This window comes from Epargyreus clarus, unplaced genomic scaffold (assembly GCF_041222505.1).
Source record: "Epargyreus clarus isolate Ecla_fem2 unplaced genomic scaffold, WU_Ecla_fem_2.2 ptg000019l, whole genome shotgun sequence".
Taxonomy (NCBI): domain Eukaryota; kingdom Metazoa; phylum Arthropoda; class Insecta; order Lepidoptera; family Hesperiidae; genus Epargyreus; species Epargyreus clarus.
Genome location: NW_027332227.1, coordinates 8,118,291 through 8,134,775, shown reverse-complemented (window position 1 = coordinate 8,134,775; position 16,485 = coordinate 8,118,291). Strand labels below are relative to the sequence as shown.

Below are 16,485 nucleotides of genomic sequence, written 5' to 3'. Positions count from 1 at the left end.
GGGTTGATTACAGATGTCCATGGGCGGCAGTAGCCACTTACCATCAGGTGGACTGCATGCTCGTCTGCTACTCCTATATTACAAAAAAAGTCATGTACAACATCTATTTCTCCTTTTTATACCTAATATCTGTCTTATTCACTAATCTGAGTAACCAGAACTGTAATGCGAAATCATTACTCTCGAAATTTAATTACGTAAGATAAGGTGAACCTCCCGATGAAAATAATGTGTTAATCATCCGTGAAAAACAGGTCACCTTAAACGGTATAGAGGGTTAATTTTAGCCGAAGCCTGTTCGTGACATTACGCGGACATTACGTGGGTTTTAATTTTAGACCCCACGTTTGCGTACCTGCGCACCCTTTTGTTTGTTTTTAAGCTTCGAATACTTTTTCAATTGAGGCTTCTCTCTTTTCATTTGATTTGAGATTATGTGACGTTTTTGTACCGTTGGAAAATTTCAAAAGATTTTATTGACGTAAACACTTTACGTCAATAAGTATACCTATTATTACTGTCTTCTTAATTAAGTTCATAATATAATAAGTTAATGATTATAAATACTCATAAATTTATCTTTAGAAATAAAATTGTGGTTACATTGTGATAAATCAGGGTTAGGTTGGTTTATTAGCTGCTCTCAAATAAGACACAGACTGATCCTTACTAATCCCTACTTCCTTACAAACATTATAAATCCGAAAGTAACTCTGTCTGTCTGTCTGGTTGTCTCTTCTTCACGCCTAAACCACTGAACCGATTTTAATGAAATTTTGTATAAAGATAGTCTGAGACCCGAGAAAGAACATAGGATAGTTTTTATCCTGGAAATCCCACGGGAACTAGGGATAGCGATCTAAGATCGATAATTCGGAGAATCGATCTTTTGGACCAAAAAAAAACGATTATTTTAATCGGTATTAGTAAGGATTGAATCGTAAACTTTGCATTTGATCAAGTGATGATCTTTAGCAAAGTTGATGTCCATGAGCCCACGAAGGTTTCAGAGTTGGTACGAACAGGTTTCGCCAGATGGCGCCACTATCATTCCAATGAAGGTACGAATTTTCAGTTTTATGTATGTTAGTATGTTATAATATTTTCTTTTAAACGCGGGCGAAGCCGCGGGCAAAAATTAGTATTATACAAAAAAGTTTGTTCTATTTATCGAGACTGTAAACGCCCATGGACGCAGCACCTTTCAACTTTCAATAACCTATTGTACGGTAGAAAAACTTTAATTCTAGCCAAACCTGTTCGTGACACTGGCGAGTTAGGTTTTAAAATTTGACCCCGCGTTTATGTAACGGCTTTTATATGCACACAGTTTTAAACAATGTTACAAGCCTGGCGACATTGCTTTTCAGATAGACTTTAAAATAACATTCATGTTTTAAAACAATCTGACTATATTATTTTAAAATTAATTAGAGCACATATTTATTGTTAGGGTCAGTTGGCACAAAATAAAGTTAAAGTTCTAAATTTTTGACTCACTTATATTTATTTGTACTTTTGTTAATCTTGCAAACAGATTATGTTTTCTTGCAGATTCTGCTTTGTAATATCGCATATTCATTTGATAATAATAAAAGGTCAGTAAAAATTGTTCCAAGCAAATAAAATAATGAAAAATACAAAAATGAAATACTGAGAAAATACTTGCAAAGTTGACAATTATTAATGAGTAAACAATTCTTTTAAGTTTAATTAAACTGATTTTATAGGGCTATAAGATCATAAAAATAACTTTATAAATAATAAACATGAGCACAACAAAAACCAGGTATCATAAAAGTAAGGTCATATACCTACAGAGCGGAAGAGAAAAAACTAAAATGATGCAAATGTTTAACAAAAAAAGCAATGAAAGACAAACAATTGTGTATGATTTACAATTTACATTGTTTATTTCGTTTATTATAGCATTCTAACATAATCATTGGATACAAATTAAATAGTCCATTTACCTACTAACACATTAAAAATATATAGTACCTAAGTACCTTTAATGTAATAGTATAAGTGCCAAAAGAAAAAACTAAAATGATGCAAATGTTTAACAAAAAAAAAACAATGAAAGACGAACAATTGTGTATGACTTACATTGTTTATTTCTTTTATTATTACATTCTAACATAATCATTGGCCGCAAATTAAATAGTCAATTTACTTACTAACACATTAAAAGTTAGTATAAGTGCCAAAAGAAAAAATGATGTAAATATAGAAACTAGTAAATATAGAAATGTATATCTTCTTAAGACTGAAATTAATTATAATAGTATACAATATATTATTATACAATTATAACATCTTATGAGATTGAAATAAAATTACGTCGATATTTTTATATCGATTTAAGCTATCGCTTAAAACTATCGCTATCGCTTAAAGTTATTTGACTAGACACGAAAATCAAAACTCTACAAGATATACTAACACTTATTATGCGAATTAATTAATATAGGCTTAATTTAGAAAAGTATCTATTATTGGTAGATAATACTTAGGTATCGAACCAACCGTATCACTTAACATATAATTAATGCGTTAATGAATTGTGACTAAATATAATGAGAACAATTTAATTAAACACTATTTTGTTACAAATATACAATACGTAGCTACCGTGTGAGATAGTAGATACTGATAGATATTATGAACCTAATGATATTTTGATAAATTATGGGTATTTTCCAGACCATGAAATATTTCTATGATTCTAAGAAATTTCTTATTTCTCTCTTATTTTATTAACAAAAGTGATTATGAAAATGAGGGGAAAGAAACTTTTTTCTGTAAGTATTTACATGTGAAGATCCACATGCCAAGAAAGTTATAATATAACTTACGAAATAATAACTAAAATAAAAAAGTATTATTAAAGTCCATACCATCAAAACTTTACAGATGCAAACGTTGTAACAAACTTATAACAGGCCGATTAACGATCACATTCACACGACTTCCATAGACAAACTCGATATGTGTAAAATCCACAGTTTTATTAATAACTATAAAATTGTCTACACTTTTTAACTTTCGTCTCAGGTATTCGACATCTTCGACATTACTGAACCAGTCTGATTCACTCATCATTAGAGTTAATGGAGTTTTTATCCGAGACACGTCGTATTCTGGTGGCCGATCTGAATTATAGAGCATTTGGTTCTTTAATTTTCCATTATCAAATCTTTGAAACCTCTTGTTCTTGTAGTTTTGCAAAAAGTGAAATAATGACTTTGCTGACAGTCCCGCCGGTATATGACTGGCTAACGTTGGGAGTTTCGCCGATGGTAAATTAGTAATCTCTCGTATTCCATAATTCAGATAATATTCAATTTCACACAGAAATCTCAAAACTGAATTGACATTACACACCTTGACGTGATATAGATTTAGCAAGTGATTAGCTGCAAACACTTCATACAAGCCAGCTCCTTCGCTGAAAGCTGTTAAGCCGTCCAAAATTTCAGTGAAAAATTCTATTAATGCAAATTTTGTATGGTTGATCCAAGCGACCGGCGCTAACAAAATTGCGTGATTAATTTTATCATTGTATTCTGGTCTCAAGCTGCACATAATAAAGAATATTGTAGTTCCTTGAGAAAATCCGATATATGTGAGCTTTTTCCGAGATGTCCGTTTAAGAATATAATCTATGGTGGCAGGTAAATCCTGAGTTCCCATTTCTTCGAAAGTAAAGTCAAATAACTCTTTATTCGACAAGTCCCTGACGTGAGTTTTGCTATATTTATTACCTCTAGAATTGAACATCCAGACGTCGTATCCAGCGTCGGCTAAAAGACACGCCAAAGAATTTTTTGGTCCGAGAACCAACCACGAATCCGAACTGTCACCAATACCGTGGACCAACATCACGGGCGGGCCTTTTCTCGGTATCCGAAATATATTTAGTATGTACCCATCTTCTGTTACCACTTTGTGTCTTTCAGCTTCATAATTATACTTCTTCAGAAATTGTAATGTATCAAAATTAATCACAGCAAGTGCTTTGCGGACAGCGGTATCGTGGTCCTGTAGTTTACTAGTATCGCCTGAACGGAAGCAAAAAATGATCACAAATTGTATCGTGAGTGCGCAACGAAAATTCATAGTTGTGAACAGCGGATCACAACCACACGCAATCGCGGTGTTTAAGATATTGACAAAGACTCAGCACAGCCAATGTCAAGAGCGTAAACTTGACTTCTAGTAAAAAACCGGTTCATTATGAACTAGATCGGTTACTTTTGGCAATTCAGGAAGTTCCGGTCAACCTTTTGGTAATTGATCAAATAAAATCATAATTAGTAATACATGTAGGTAATATATTGACGACTTGCGTCTCGCAGTCTCAGCGCCGCGCAGGGTTCGATCTCCGTTCGTACACGTCTCGCATAGCAGTTGCGACCGGAATCGGACACAGCTCCTGTTGTAAATGACCTCTGCCTGGTTTCCATTCCTTAACGAATATATGACATAAAACACTAAAAGTTCACTTTAAAAAGGGACAATACACTTTCGTCAGTTCCTTTTAAGGATTTAAAATAAACGAAAGAAAGAGTACACTAGCGGTTACCCATCCCTTTACCAATCATAGCTGACGTTGTTTAATGCAGTATATCGTCTTTGTTATACTCCGCGGGGCTAGTAGAACATTTGAGATTTTTTCAAGAAGTATAAAATTGTAAAGAAGCGTACATGTCAGGTAGGCATTCTAAATAAGTAAATTCATTCACATCACATTAATGGTAGAGATTACATAATTATAATCAGTGTAGAGACAACTATGTTAATTTTCTGGTTTAAAGAAATCGTAATATTAGGTAGATAATTAATTATTCATTAATCTTTGAAGTAAGGCCAAATTGGTTCCATTATAAGTAAATAAATAACATTTAATTTTTTATTACATATGTCATATTTTTACCCGACTGCCAAGGAAGGGTATGTTTTTCGCGCGTATCTTGTATGTTTGTCTTTCTTTATTTGATCAGATCTAACAAACGGCTGGATGAATTTCGACAGGTAAGATGTCATTATATACGTCCCAATGACCCGAGTGTCCTTAGATAGGTGTTAGAAAAAAATAAATAAAATGGCGGATTTTTGGCGCGAAATAGTAACACATTTTAAAAACGTTAACCAAACCTATCAAGTAGGATATCAAAATAAAGGAACTTAAAAGAGATTACACATACATTATATAATATATACATATATATAACTCATCGAGATGACTGTCTGACTAAATGAGTAGTGTTGGTGTGATAAAGATCAACGCAAAGGGAAACCGCTGAACTTTAGAGTTCTGGAATTTTACTCATAGGTTCTTTATATAGCGTAAATGAGTAGTGCTCATAGTGAGGATAAAATAGGATAATATTGTTTGAACATCTCTTGATTTTGAAGCAGATACCTAGTATGAAACTTTGTATTTGGCTTTCTGGATAAAAATAATAAAACGCCTATTTTAGCGTTTTTGGAAATTCTACTTCAGCTTTTATGTCGGGTTTTTTTATTTTTTAATTAATTACTTGTTACCCTAGAGTTTCTAGAGTGTTATGCCCTTGAATAGTTGATTAACAAGTTGGCTACTATTTAAAATATTTCCCAACCAATGTTTTATTTTATATAACGTACGAGATTGGCGATGTATCATATTTACATAATCAAATGTTATTGTTTTCAAAACATAGTAAAATATTTCATAATATCGTAAACAATCAGATTTAACGTATGAACTATTGTATTTGATTGAACCAGTGTGTCATACACAAGCTGTGAAACTGACCGAGTCTCAATTAACGATTGTTTTGTGTGAACAATAAATCGATCCATAATATTATACAAACACAATAAAATTCTAAAAGCATTGACCGCAGCAGAATCTATAAATATAGGGTGAAGATGAATTTTGAACTCATTTAATCAGTCAGAATGAGTTTGAGAAAAGGTCGTGATTGAAGGTAAGATTAAATTATTCTTCGTATTAGCAGTTCGGACAACAATACGCAAAGGACGGTAATAGAATGTAACCCTTAACCTCTAAGATTTATAAACAATTTTCTTGTTTCTTCTGTTTTTTTTTTTCACCTCCGCGTGTAGTTTCAGAATAGATATCGCTGTTTTATTTCAAAACTCTAGAAACCGACAGCATTGTTGTAATTTTATTATCAAACCATGACTGTCTCACTGCTAGGCATGGGTCTCCTCTCAAGTCTGTCGCGCTGGTCAAGTTCTGATCTGCATACACCACTTTCTTGAGGACGTTTTTTCTAAGATCTCTTCAGGTATGTATGCTGGTTTTACTACCCAAGTGATTATTAACGTAACGGAACTTTGAAAAATAAGAGATGCGAGCCGGGGATTCGAACCTCAATCACCTAAGCAACATAAAACATATAGGTAAATTTAACCAAGTAGGTAGGTCATACCTTTAAACCTTCAAAAGGTACCCGACGACGTGGGAGCGACGCCGGGTTATGTGGGTTTTACCGCATTAAAACCCCCCCCCGGTGGCCGTCCTGAACGCTTGTTGGAGAACTCCGGGATCTCCGACGGAACACAACCGGAGTCCTCCAAGCGCGATGCCCCGTTCGGGCTCTGCCCTGGGGGAGCAGTTTCGCTTCTCCCATACCACCTGGTGTTCACGACGGTATGCGACCACACATACCGCCTTCCTTCCCGGGGTCGCTTGCTGAACGGTTCGAACTCCCACTCTTGCCGCCCGTAACCCCGAGAGCCACCTTTTAGTCGCCTCTTACAACAGGCAGCGGATACCGTAGCCCTTTTCTAGTCCCGGAACTGCAGGGACAAGGTAGGTTATACGTACCTTAAATAAAGACAGGAAATGTGTTTATTTAGTTATCTATATTTTAATACTGAATACTTACTTCAATTTCCTTGATCATAATTATCAGGGTCTGCCAGTCTAGACATAGCATGAATAAGTAGGTCATAACCAAAAGCGAATCTCAGCAACTTGTATCGAAATTTTAAATCGATCAAGGCGGCGCGATGAAAAATATTTCATACTTGTTTGTTATTCTGTCCATAAATAGTAACGTATTTATACATTTTATTGACGCCTATTTACTACTTCCGTAGTATGAACGCTTGCCTTCGGCAGGATATACCTAGGTAAGTAACACAAATACGCATCGGTTTATGGGTATATTCGGCGAGTGCTGTATGTAGGTAGGTATTTATTTTACATGATAGACATAGGTACGTTTTTAATGATTGATTGATTATTAATTATTTGCAAAAATGGAGAATAACAAGGCTAATTTTCATTCGTTTATGTTGATTTCATTGATTTGAGTTACCTATATGTAAGTACCTAGGTATTTTGAGTATTAGCGTAATTATAGCTTGTTATACGGGTAATACCTATTAGTATTTTTAGCCCCCAATTTCCAATGATAATTTTGTTCCGATTTAATGAAGATGGCGATGAAGACGCCTATGTGAAGGAGACCTTTTAATAATTAAGAAACAAATAACGGAATATCCAAGTAAGTAATAATATTTATATTGAGGTACATATAACACATATGCATAGAACATCACGTTATCCATAAAATAACCTAACAAAGCATTACTCATCTAAGCTAATAATCCAATTTCTTTTAAATCATCACTATCGTTACATGAACGTTAGTCGATGCCCCAGTCGGACGTCAATTCACTTAAGGAGAGTCGATCATGCCGCTCGGTGCTAAAAGCTCTGAAAGCCCTCCATAAAAGCAATAATTAAATTGGTGTAACGCAATTTAGTAAGGCGATGCTGTCGAAGGTGCTCGGTGTGCTCCTTTATGTTACTTGCAGAGTCTGTTCAGGCAAATTTCATGGCGAATGCGCTACTTTAAATAGATTTACTGAACATGTTGCAGCACTAAGGTTAATTAAGTTATTTATTGCAGGCACTTGGCTGATTGTTTGGTACGTAGGTACCTACTTAGTTTATATTTAATTAAAACGTAAAGTACTTCATTATTAAGGTAGCTATATCACTTTTGTTTTTATCATAAGATTTTCTTTAATTTAAATTCGGGCTTTTTATTTTAATTAAACAAAAATATAAATTATATTATACTTACAATAGTTAACTAGTTGCTAATTTTGATTGTTGTTGTTGTTGTTGTTGAAAATTTATTTTGTTGAGACCCAGGCAAAACCAAGTAATGACAAAAAATTAAGTAAGGCATAGATAATATTGAATTTATTTTATAATTTCATTATTTATACATAATTTAAATTGATATATAACGGGATATCGGTTTTATCGAAACAAGCAAAACTACATCATAATCACATTACATTTAATATAAGGTAGAGGTAATAATAAATTTAAAAAGACAACCATTAATTTCGCTTTAATCAAATTGTTTTATCGATAAAATCTAAAAATCACGATTATTATTTCCCTCTATGTCCCGGTAAATAACTGATTTTTATAAAATTAAGTTTAGAGCCTAATTTTATTAAAAACTTGTTGATTTAAAAAGGTCGTTAAAATTACAAATATAATTTTTGAAGTGCATGTGGAAATAAATTTTTGAAATTCTTTGGCGCGAGAAAATGAAAATTAGATTAGGGTTTTTTTTTTCGATTAAATCAAAAATTGAGCGCACACTAGTGACACAGAACGGATGAAGTATTAAACTATTTTTTAAACATATTTTTGATATTTTGAAGTGTGGTAACCGGTAAACTAAACTAGGCTGAAACGAAAGAATCCACGGCTGGAAACATACTTTATGAACGGTAAATGTCAATGTCAATCAATTGTCAACTCTGACACTGACAATCATACTTCTCCCTTAACAGAAAACTGTCAATTTAATGTTGTGATAGCAGTTTTATCAGTTTTAAGTGAGCTAACAGATGTTTTTGTAACTCTCAACATAATGAGAGTACACAAGGCCGATGTCATGTAATTATGTATTATTTGCACTGAATAAGAATTTCATCATTTGCTAATGGCGCCACGTCATTTCTACAGAAGGAATAACACTATGTTCATTTTGCAGCGAAATCTACAAAAATGACTACGTTGAGTCAAGTTATAGATCCAGAGCGAATGAAAGTGATAACGTCGGAATTTAGTAGACTAGGGGGTAAGTTGTTGATATCTTATTAAGTTACATATATATTCAATAGAAATTGAATAAAGTCCATCAGACATGTGAAATATATATCCTTTCATATTACAGTTCATTTTTAGGTCAAACCTTAATATCATTCGTTACACTTCAATATAGACCTTATGCAATGCTCTTATATTTTTGTAAGCTCTTATGTTCTACAATATCTCACGCTTGTACCAGTGACAATATAAAAACAAAGTTCTTGCCGCGAACGTGTAAGATCTGGAATGAGCTTCCTCCTGAGGTATTCCTCTGGAGCGCTATGGGGCGCATGGGGCTCTTCAAAAAAGCTGCAAAAAGAGCTCTCATACAAAGCCGGCTATGCATTGGCGACTGCTCTAGTATTGCAAATGTCCATAGGCAGCGTTGACTACTTTTCATCAGATGGCACGTCTGCCTAATCGTTAGGTTAAGCAATAAAAAAAAGTGATTTCTTTGAATACTTTTTATTATGAATAGTGATAATAACTTTTTACAAAATTTATTTCAGAAAAAAGCTACTTGGATAACGCTGGTGCGGCAATATACCCACAATGCTTGTTGCCTAAAATAAATTATGATCTTATGAACAATGTTTACATGAACCCACATTCCGACAAATATACAAGAGATTGTCTTGAGCAGATAAGATGTTTAGTCCTTACACATTTTAATACAGATCCCTCGAACTATACTGTCATATTCACATCAGGGGCAACACAGTCATTAAAATTGGTTGCCGAGTCTTTTGAATTCACACCAGAAGAAAATGATTCCGATGATTGTGGATCATTTGTCTATTTAAGAGACAACCACACATCTGTTCTTGGGTTGAGAGAAATAGTAAAAGAAGTAAATGCCGACATTGTTGACATATCTCACGAAGAATTCACGACTGCGCTGAACCCTATTCACTTAAAATCATTCAAAAGAAATGCAGAAAAGCATAGCGTTAATTCAATTGTAGCTTATCCGGCACAAAGTAACTTCAATGGCTACAAATACCCATTACACTGTATAGAAAACATTAAAAATGGGTGTTTAAATAGCTGTCTTAAAAGACACTTGTGTGAAGTGAATTGTAACTGGTACGTTTTGCTCGATGCAGCGTCATATGTGGCGACAAATAAGCTAGACTTATCACAGACACAACCAGATTTTGTCTGTTTGTCGTTTTACAAGATCTTTGGCTATCCAACTGGCTTAGGCGCTCTTCTGGTTAAAAACACCAGTGCTGATGTACTAAGCAAGAAGAAGTTCTTTGGAGGTGGCACTGTAGACATTGTTCTTACGAGTGAAGATTTTCATGTGAAGAGACAAGAACTTCATGAAAGGTAGATATTAAATTATTATTGTTTGCAATACTTTTCCTTCCAATGTATTAATATCTAGACTTCCAATGTATAAATATGGAAGTAAATGGGCATACAATCCACACAATGTTAAGTAGTTAATGCACTCCATCTGACACTTGTCACTTTAAATTCTGAACTTGAACACAGATATGTTTCTAAATCTTAAAGTTATATATTTTTTTATATAATAAATGGCAAATAATCCCCCACAGTAAGCACAAAAGCTATTGTTGCCAAAAATAAAACTCCTACCTGAGTTCGGTCTTAAATGCTACTTGCTAACCTGTAGGACTAAATTGCCCCGAGATAAGAATATCTCTCTTACCACACCCTTCAAACAGAAATACAGCAGCGGTTAACATTGCTGGTATAAAGCTGAAATGCTCCAATGCTAAGGTTCCTCCAAAATCCAGCGATGAAAAGTTAATGTTATGTATGTAAATAAAATAATAACTAAATATAAATATCAATAAACTACTTTCAGATTTGAAGATGGAACAATTCCATTTCTATCAGTTCTGGCACTGAAGCACTGTTTCGACACTCTAAATGATATGATACCAAGAGTGATCAACAATGATGTGATGGACACTATATCACATCACACATACTACTTGGCAAAAGACCTGTATCATCAACTAAATGATCTCCGTCATCCAAATGGAAATAAGGCAGCTGTTTTTTACTTGGATTCAAATTTCAATGATATAAGAAAACAAGGTGGTATTGTCACGTTTAATCTGTTGAGAGAAGATAATTCATATATTGGATATGCAGAGGTGAGCTATAGTTATATTTATCATTATTTTAAGTGGTTTGAAGGTTAGACCCATTTGTGGTTCAACTCCAGCGGTTCAAATCCACCATATTTCTACCTAACAGCAGTGTTAAGCCCTACTGTGTGTTCTGCCCTAGGGTTTGAAGGGTGTGGTAAGGGAGACATACTTTTCTGAGGCGTTCCAGTTTAGTCCTCAGGGGTAGCGTAGCAACGCTCTGTGGCCGATCTCTGGTAGGAATCTAATCCTGTCTGGGGTTGGTTACAGTCTTTAAGGGTGGTAGTAGTCACTTAACCTCAGGTGGACTGCATGCTCATATGCCTACCTAAATATTATAAAAAATAAAAGACTATTTACAAAAGATTAGTATTGATTAATAAAAGAAATAAATGAAAGTGGTAATGTATATATTAATAATAAGTAAAACATAATATAAATAAGAAAAAGAAAACAAGTACTTATGGAAAAAAATGTCAAGAACTGATTTTTCTCTAGAATTTTTTGTTATAAAGATATACACATTTACAGACTTGTTCACATTTAAGTTTGTGGCGTTTGGAATGTATTATCAATAATATTATACACTTGATTAAGTCACATTTATTTTCTAAGAGGCCCCTAATAATATGCCTTTTTATTTATAATATTAACCATGTATTCCAGTTTCAACACATGGCGGAATTATTTAACATCTTTATCAGAACCGGTTGTTTTTGCAATTCTGGTTCATGTCAACGACATTTAAATGTCAGTAACAAAGAGATGAAAGATATGTTCAAAGCTGGTCATAAATGTGGTGATGAACTGGATTTAGTGAATGGTAGACCAACAGGAGCCATAAGGGTATCATTTGGGTACTACAACACATTTAATGATGTTGACAAACTAGTTTTAATGATATGTCAATGTTTTGTTAGATACAGTTACACAAAACCAAAGAGGGTGATGAACACTGATGATATTGATTTGATAAAACCTAACAAAATTATCTTCAAAGAAAGCCTGATAAAAATTTTAAACGAGAGGTTTATCAATATAAGAAATATTAATTTGCATCAAGATATAACTGTGAAGGATTCTAAAATAACATTAACGGAAATTGCAATTTTTCCAATAAAGTCATGTGGAGCGTTCAAGATACAGAATGGCTGGAAAATAGGTCCAAAAGGCTTTGAGTATGACAGAGAATGGATGATCGTTAAGGATAATGGTGTTTGTCTAACACAGAAACAAAATACGCAGATGTGTACAATCCGTCCAGAAATAGATCTGAAGCGCCGTCTATTGATTTTGAATTGTAAAGGTATGTAAATTTGACAATCTATCCAATTTGGTTAGCAACCAAATCAAATAATGGCAATGTCAATGGCATAGTATGAATTTTAAAATTTGATTTATTCTTAGTATAGCCCGCGTCATTCTGCTAGTCCGCTCTGAATATAGAAATGAGTCGCGTCGGAACAGCAAATTGTAGATATCAGCGGGAGGAAGACAGTGTGCTGCCCGCTCTCGCCCGCGGGTAATACCATTACATAGCTGCGTTAATGTGCCTTTACTGAAACTATGGAGTTGTGTTTGGCCTCATTGGCTCTCTGAGTACACCTGCGCGCAACAATTTCAGAGCGGACTAGTAGTTTGGCGCGGATTATAACAGGCGTTAGTCATCAATTTTTATTTCACTTTTTGAGAAATAGTCTTATGAAGAAGCCTCCGGCAACCCGTGGCTTACGGACCTCAAGGCCTTCAGGTGCCTGTTGCAAAAATTGACTACCGCTTTTATAAAACACCAGCTGTACACTGCGCGCGTTGCTACGCTACCAACTAAAATAAATTTGAAGGTGGCGTCATCTGTTGAAAATTGGTCATAACAACTTAGAAACCTTCGTGGGCTCATGCACAACAACTTTGCTCAATATCAACACACAATCAAATGCATAGTTTAGGACACTATGAAGGACACGCACAAACATTCATTTATATTTATATTTTATATATATATTAAAGATTTCTTAATTTGCATCTCACATATTGTACATATATTTTATTAAATATTAACATCTCATTTTTTTTCCATATTCCAGGCATGACCACTATTGCAATAACCTTGGATGTGGGCATAGGAAGTAAAAAGAAAGATACATCAATGTGCCACAGTAAAGTCTGCACTGATATTATTCAAGGCTTTGACTGTGGGGATGAGGTTGCCGATTGGATATCCAATGCATTAGGAATATCCTTCCTGAGACTGATAAGGCAGTCAAACACTGATAAGAGATCTCAAAAACGGAAAGATAGTAAAGATCAAAAACTACTATCTCTAAGCAATCAAGCTCAATTCCTACTAATTAATAAAGCAACTGTTCGGTGGTTGAAAGATAAAATACATGATCCACTCTTCAGTGATGACATAGACTCCTTAACTGACAGATTTAGAGGAAATATGATAATAGAAATGTCACAAGAGCTTGCAGAACGAGATTGGCAAAAAGTTATAATTGGGAATCATGAATTTAAGGTATTGTGTTATATATTTATGGTATTTTTAATGTGATGTGGCGGCTTCCTGCTACTCGTCAAGAGATGGCGCTACGCGTATTCTGAATCACTCTATAGAAGTTTTCTCAAATCTCGCATATATACAAGCTCCTCTGAAACTGTTTGAACATGGCCACTTCCCGGGCATGATCGCTTAACCCAGTGGGAGATCTCCCTTTGCCAAAGTGATATTGTAATATTTGTAATGTCGTAGTAACAATATGGGTCACTGGGTACCATATTTATTTCTAGTATGAAACATCTTCTTGTATTCTGGTGGAAGTATGTGATTGCTGGCTGACTTACAGAGGTGCACATCTAAGTTTTCAGCTCAGCTCAACAAAAGCTCAGATCGGCTTCAGATAGAATCATTATTATCTATATGGATTTGATTACATGTGTATGCCTGTCTTCAGTCAATAAGTCAATAAAAAAATTCAAACTGGGCGTCAGGGACTGGCAATTTTTTTTTTAAATTCTAATCTTTAATGATGTATATTAACTCGTCTTATTCCTTTTTTTTATTCACAGGTTGAAGGTCAATGTCCTAGATGTCAAATGGTTTGTATCGACCAAAAAACTGGCGAAAAGACTGTTGAACCACTTAGAACCATCTCTGAACAGTTTGGTGGGAAACTTCGTTTTGGTATCTACTTGAGCTATGTTGGTAATGTAAATGGTTCTAAGGATTCCATTCTCCGCATATATTCATCTGTAAATCCTTGCTCGAATAATAATGAAGATGATATAAGCAGGTAGTTTTTGGCAAAGTCACAAATGTAACTAAAAGTTTTTTATTTCTCATGTGGGTATCATTACAAATACAAATATTCAAAACCTATATAAATAAAAATATTTACCTCGATGGACGGCAACCATATTTAAGTCGCTAAGCTTGTAATATTGTATTTTAGATCGTTTATAGACTTACTATTAGATATCTTTACAGTCCTAGATATGATATTGACAAGTGATCTGAATCTAATCGTCGCACTTTGAGCTATTAAAGAATAGATCAATTTGTTACCTCTAAGCCAGAAATACATAGTTCTAATAAGGTTATTTTAGTTGGGTGCATTTGTGTATGTCAAAGATTAGAAAGCTGTGTATTGTAAAGAATACCAAAAGCTGTTGTTGTTGTCCATTCTACAGCAATAAGAACTTCAAATATATTGCCCAAAAATGAAATTATAATATGCCTTTAAAAATATATGCATTGCATGTAAATATAACCAAACTGTAACATTTTTTATGACCAAATACCTATAAGGCTGAGACCGCACTGCGATTAAACGCAGACTGAATAAAAATAGCTGAAAACGCCAAAACGCATACGAACACGCACTGCGGTTTTCTTTTGGCTTGATTTTATTTCAGTCTCATCATGGATTTCTGGCGAACAGCATGTGTTGTGGCGTTGGCTTTAAAATCTAAAAATAATAAAAGCAGACAACGCCGCCGCCATAAATACTGGATACATCCGTTAACGGACCAACGCCATATAAAAGGATACTTTTGCAAAATGTACAACGACGTGCGACAGCACCCTGATACATTTTTTAATTACTACAGAATGTCTATTGATACTTTTGATAAATTATTACAAGCTGTGGGCCAGTATTTGAAACATGAAGATACTGCATTTCGTAAGGCAATATCACCTGAAGAGCGACTTTCAGTTACGTTGAGGTAAGAAAACAAGTTTAATTACAATTGTAAAATTTATATTTCAAATTATTGAAAAGGGCGAATTAAGTAAGAATAACATTAAAGAGTAATAAGTAACAACATATATTTTTAAATTATCGACTCGTCGGCGTAGTTACGTTCTTCTATTAACTGATTTCCAAACTGTGCAAAATAATTTGCAGTCGCATTAGCTGGATTTATAACTTCTTGGTGCATAATTTGCACCTGATTTTGTGAGGCTGATGTAAGTGGTGCTTGCAGAATCGTAGTTGATGGCTGTGGAGATGGATCTGATGGAGGAAGGGTTGATGGCGGCGATTGGATGTAATATAATGTATCTAAAGATGAAGATTGTGGGGAGTACTGATAGGTGTTTTGTGGCTGGGTATTTATTTGATACGATGGTGGACATGACATTCTTGGTTCTCGAAATGGTTGAGACAAAACGTGTGTTTGTGGCGATGAATGCGAGCGTGCTTTTTTTAAAACATTCAGAATTTCTATCTTAGCGTAATGCTTTTGATCATCATTTAATTTACGTAACATTGGAACTAGCATCAGCGCAAAGTTTTTTTCTTCGTCGTCATCATCTTGTTGCTGTTTACCTTTTAATATGTCAAGTAATTGGTTTTCGTATTCTCTTGAATTGTTGTCTTCATAACAGGTCTTCTTTCGTACTGATTTTGTATATTTTCTGGTGGGATGTGAATGACCAACTGGAGCAGTCAAGGTTATATCCTGAGTAGAGACTGGCGAGGTTACATTTATATTCGGAGTACAAACAGGCGACAGTACATTACTGCTAGTCTCTCGTTTCTGCATAGAAGGAATTAGGAAAAGCATTGAATCGAAGTGGCGATACTTCTTTTTCTTAGGAGTAGCAGCCTGTCCAGATTTGCCCTGTTGTGTTGCCAATTCTTTAGTGAAACAATCCTTCATGTTTTTCCATTTTTTTTGTATTGAGTTTCCTGAAATAAAAAACAAATA

At 34.3% G+C, this 16,485-nt stretch overlaps 3 protein-coding genes across 3 annotated transcripts; 1 reads left to right on the top strand and 2 right to left on the bottom strand.

Moving 5' to 3' along the window:
• Nucleotides 1–2,764: 2,764 nt before the first annotated feature.
• Nucleotides 2,765–4,423, bottom strand: LOC140750186 (lipase 3-like). The gene has a single exon (XM_073083582.1). It carries the CDS (start codon nucleotides 4,120–4,122, stop codon nucleotides 2,911–2,913), a length of 1,212 nt encoding a protein of 403 aa, XP_072939683.1. The 5' UTR covers nucleotides 4,123–4,423; the 3' UTR covers nucleotides 2,765–2,910.
• Nucleotides 4,424–8,823: 4,400 nt separating this feature from the next.
• On the top strand, nucleotides 8,824–14,881 carry mal (molybdenum cofactor sulfurase). The gene is made up of 7 exons (XM_073083251.1): nucleotides 8,824–8,950; nucleotides 9,048–9,134; nucleotides 9,655–10,477; nucleotides 10,983–11,277; nucleotides 11,938–12,577; nucleotides 13,356–13,789; nucleotides 14,341–14,881. The coding sequence occupies exons 1-7, from the start codon at nucleotides 8,944–8,946 to the stop codon at nucleotides 14,566–14,568; spliced, it is 2,514 nt and encodes an 837-aa protein (XP_072939352.1). The 5' UTR covers nucleotides 8,824–8,943; the 3' UTR covers nucleotides 14,569–14,881.
• A 610-nt stretch (nucleotides 14,882–15,491) lies between these two features.
• LOC140750261 (uncharacterized) lies at nucleotides 15,492–16,485 on the bottom strand (the record flags this gene model as incomplete). The annotated part of the gene is made up of 1 exon (XM_073083703.1): nucleotides 15,492–16,485. A coding segment is annotated over one exon (879 nt), but the record flags the coding sequence as incomplete, so codon positions are not given.

What these genes read in the sequence shown, in the direction of transcription:
- mal (XM_073083251.1), top strand. An exon ending in AGACAAGAACTTCATGAAAG is followed by an intron (nt 10,478 to 10,982) that starts GTAGATATTAAA and finishes AACTACTTTCAG; the next exon opens with ATTTGAAGATGGAACAATTC. An exon ending in TTGGGAATCATGAATTTAAG is followed by an intron (nt 13,790 to 14,340) that starts GTATTGTGTTAT and finishes TTTTATTCACAG; the next exon opens with GTTGAAGGTCAATGTCCTAG.
- LOC140750186 (XM_073083582.1), bottom strand. Translation starts at nt 4,122, where the DNA reads ATGAATTTTCGTTGCGCACTCACGATACAATTTGTGATCATTTTTTGC.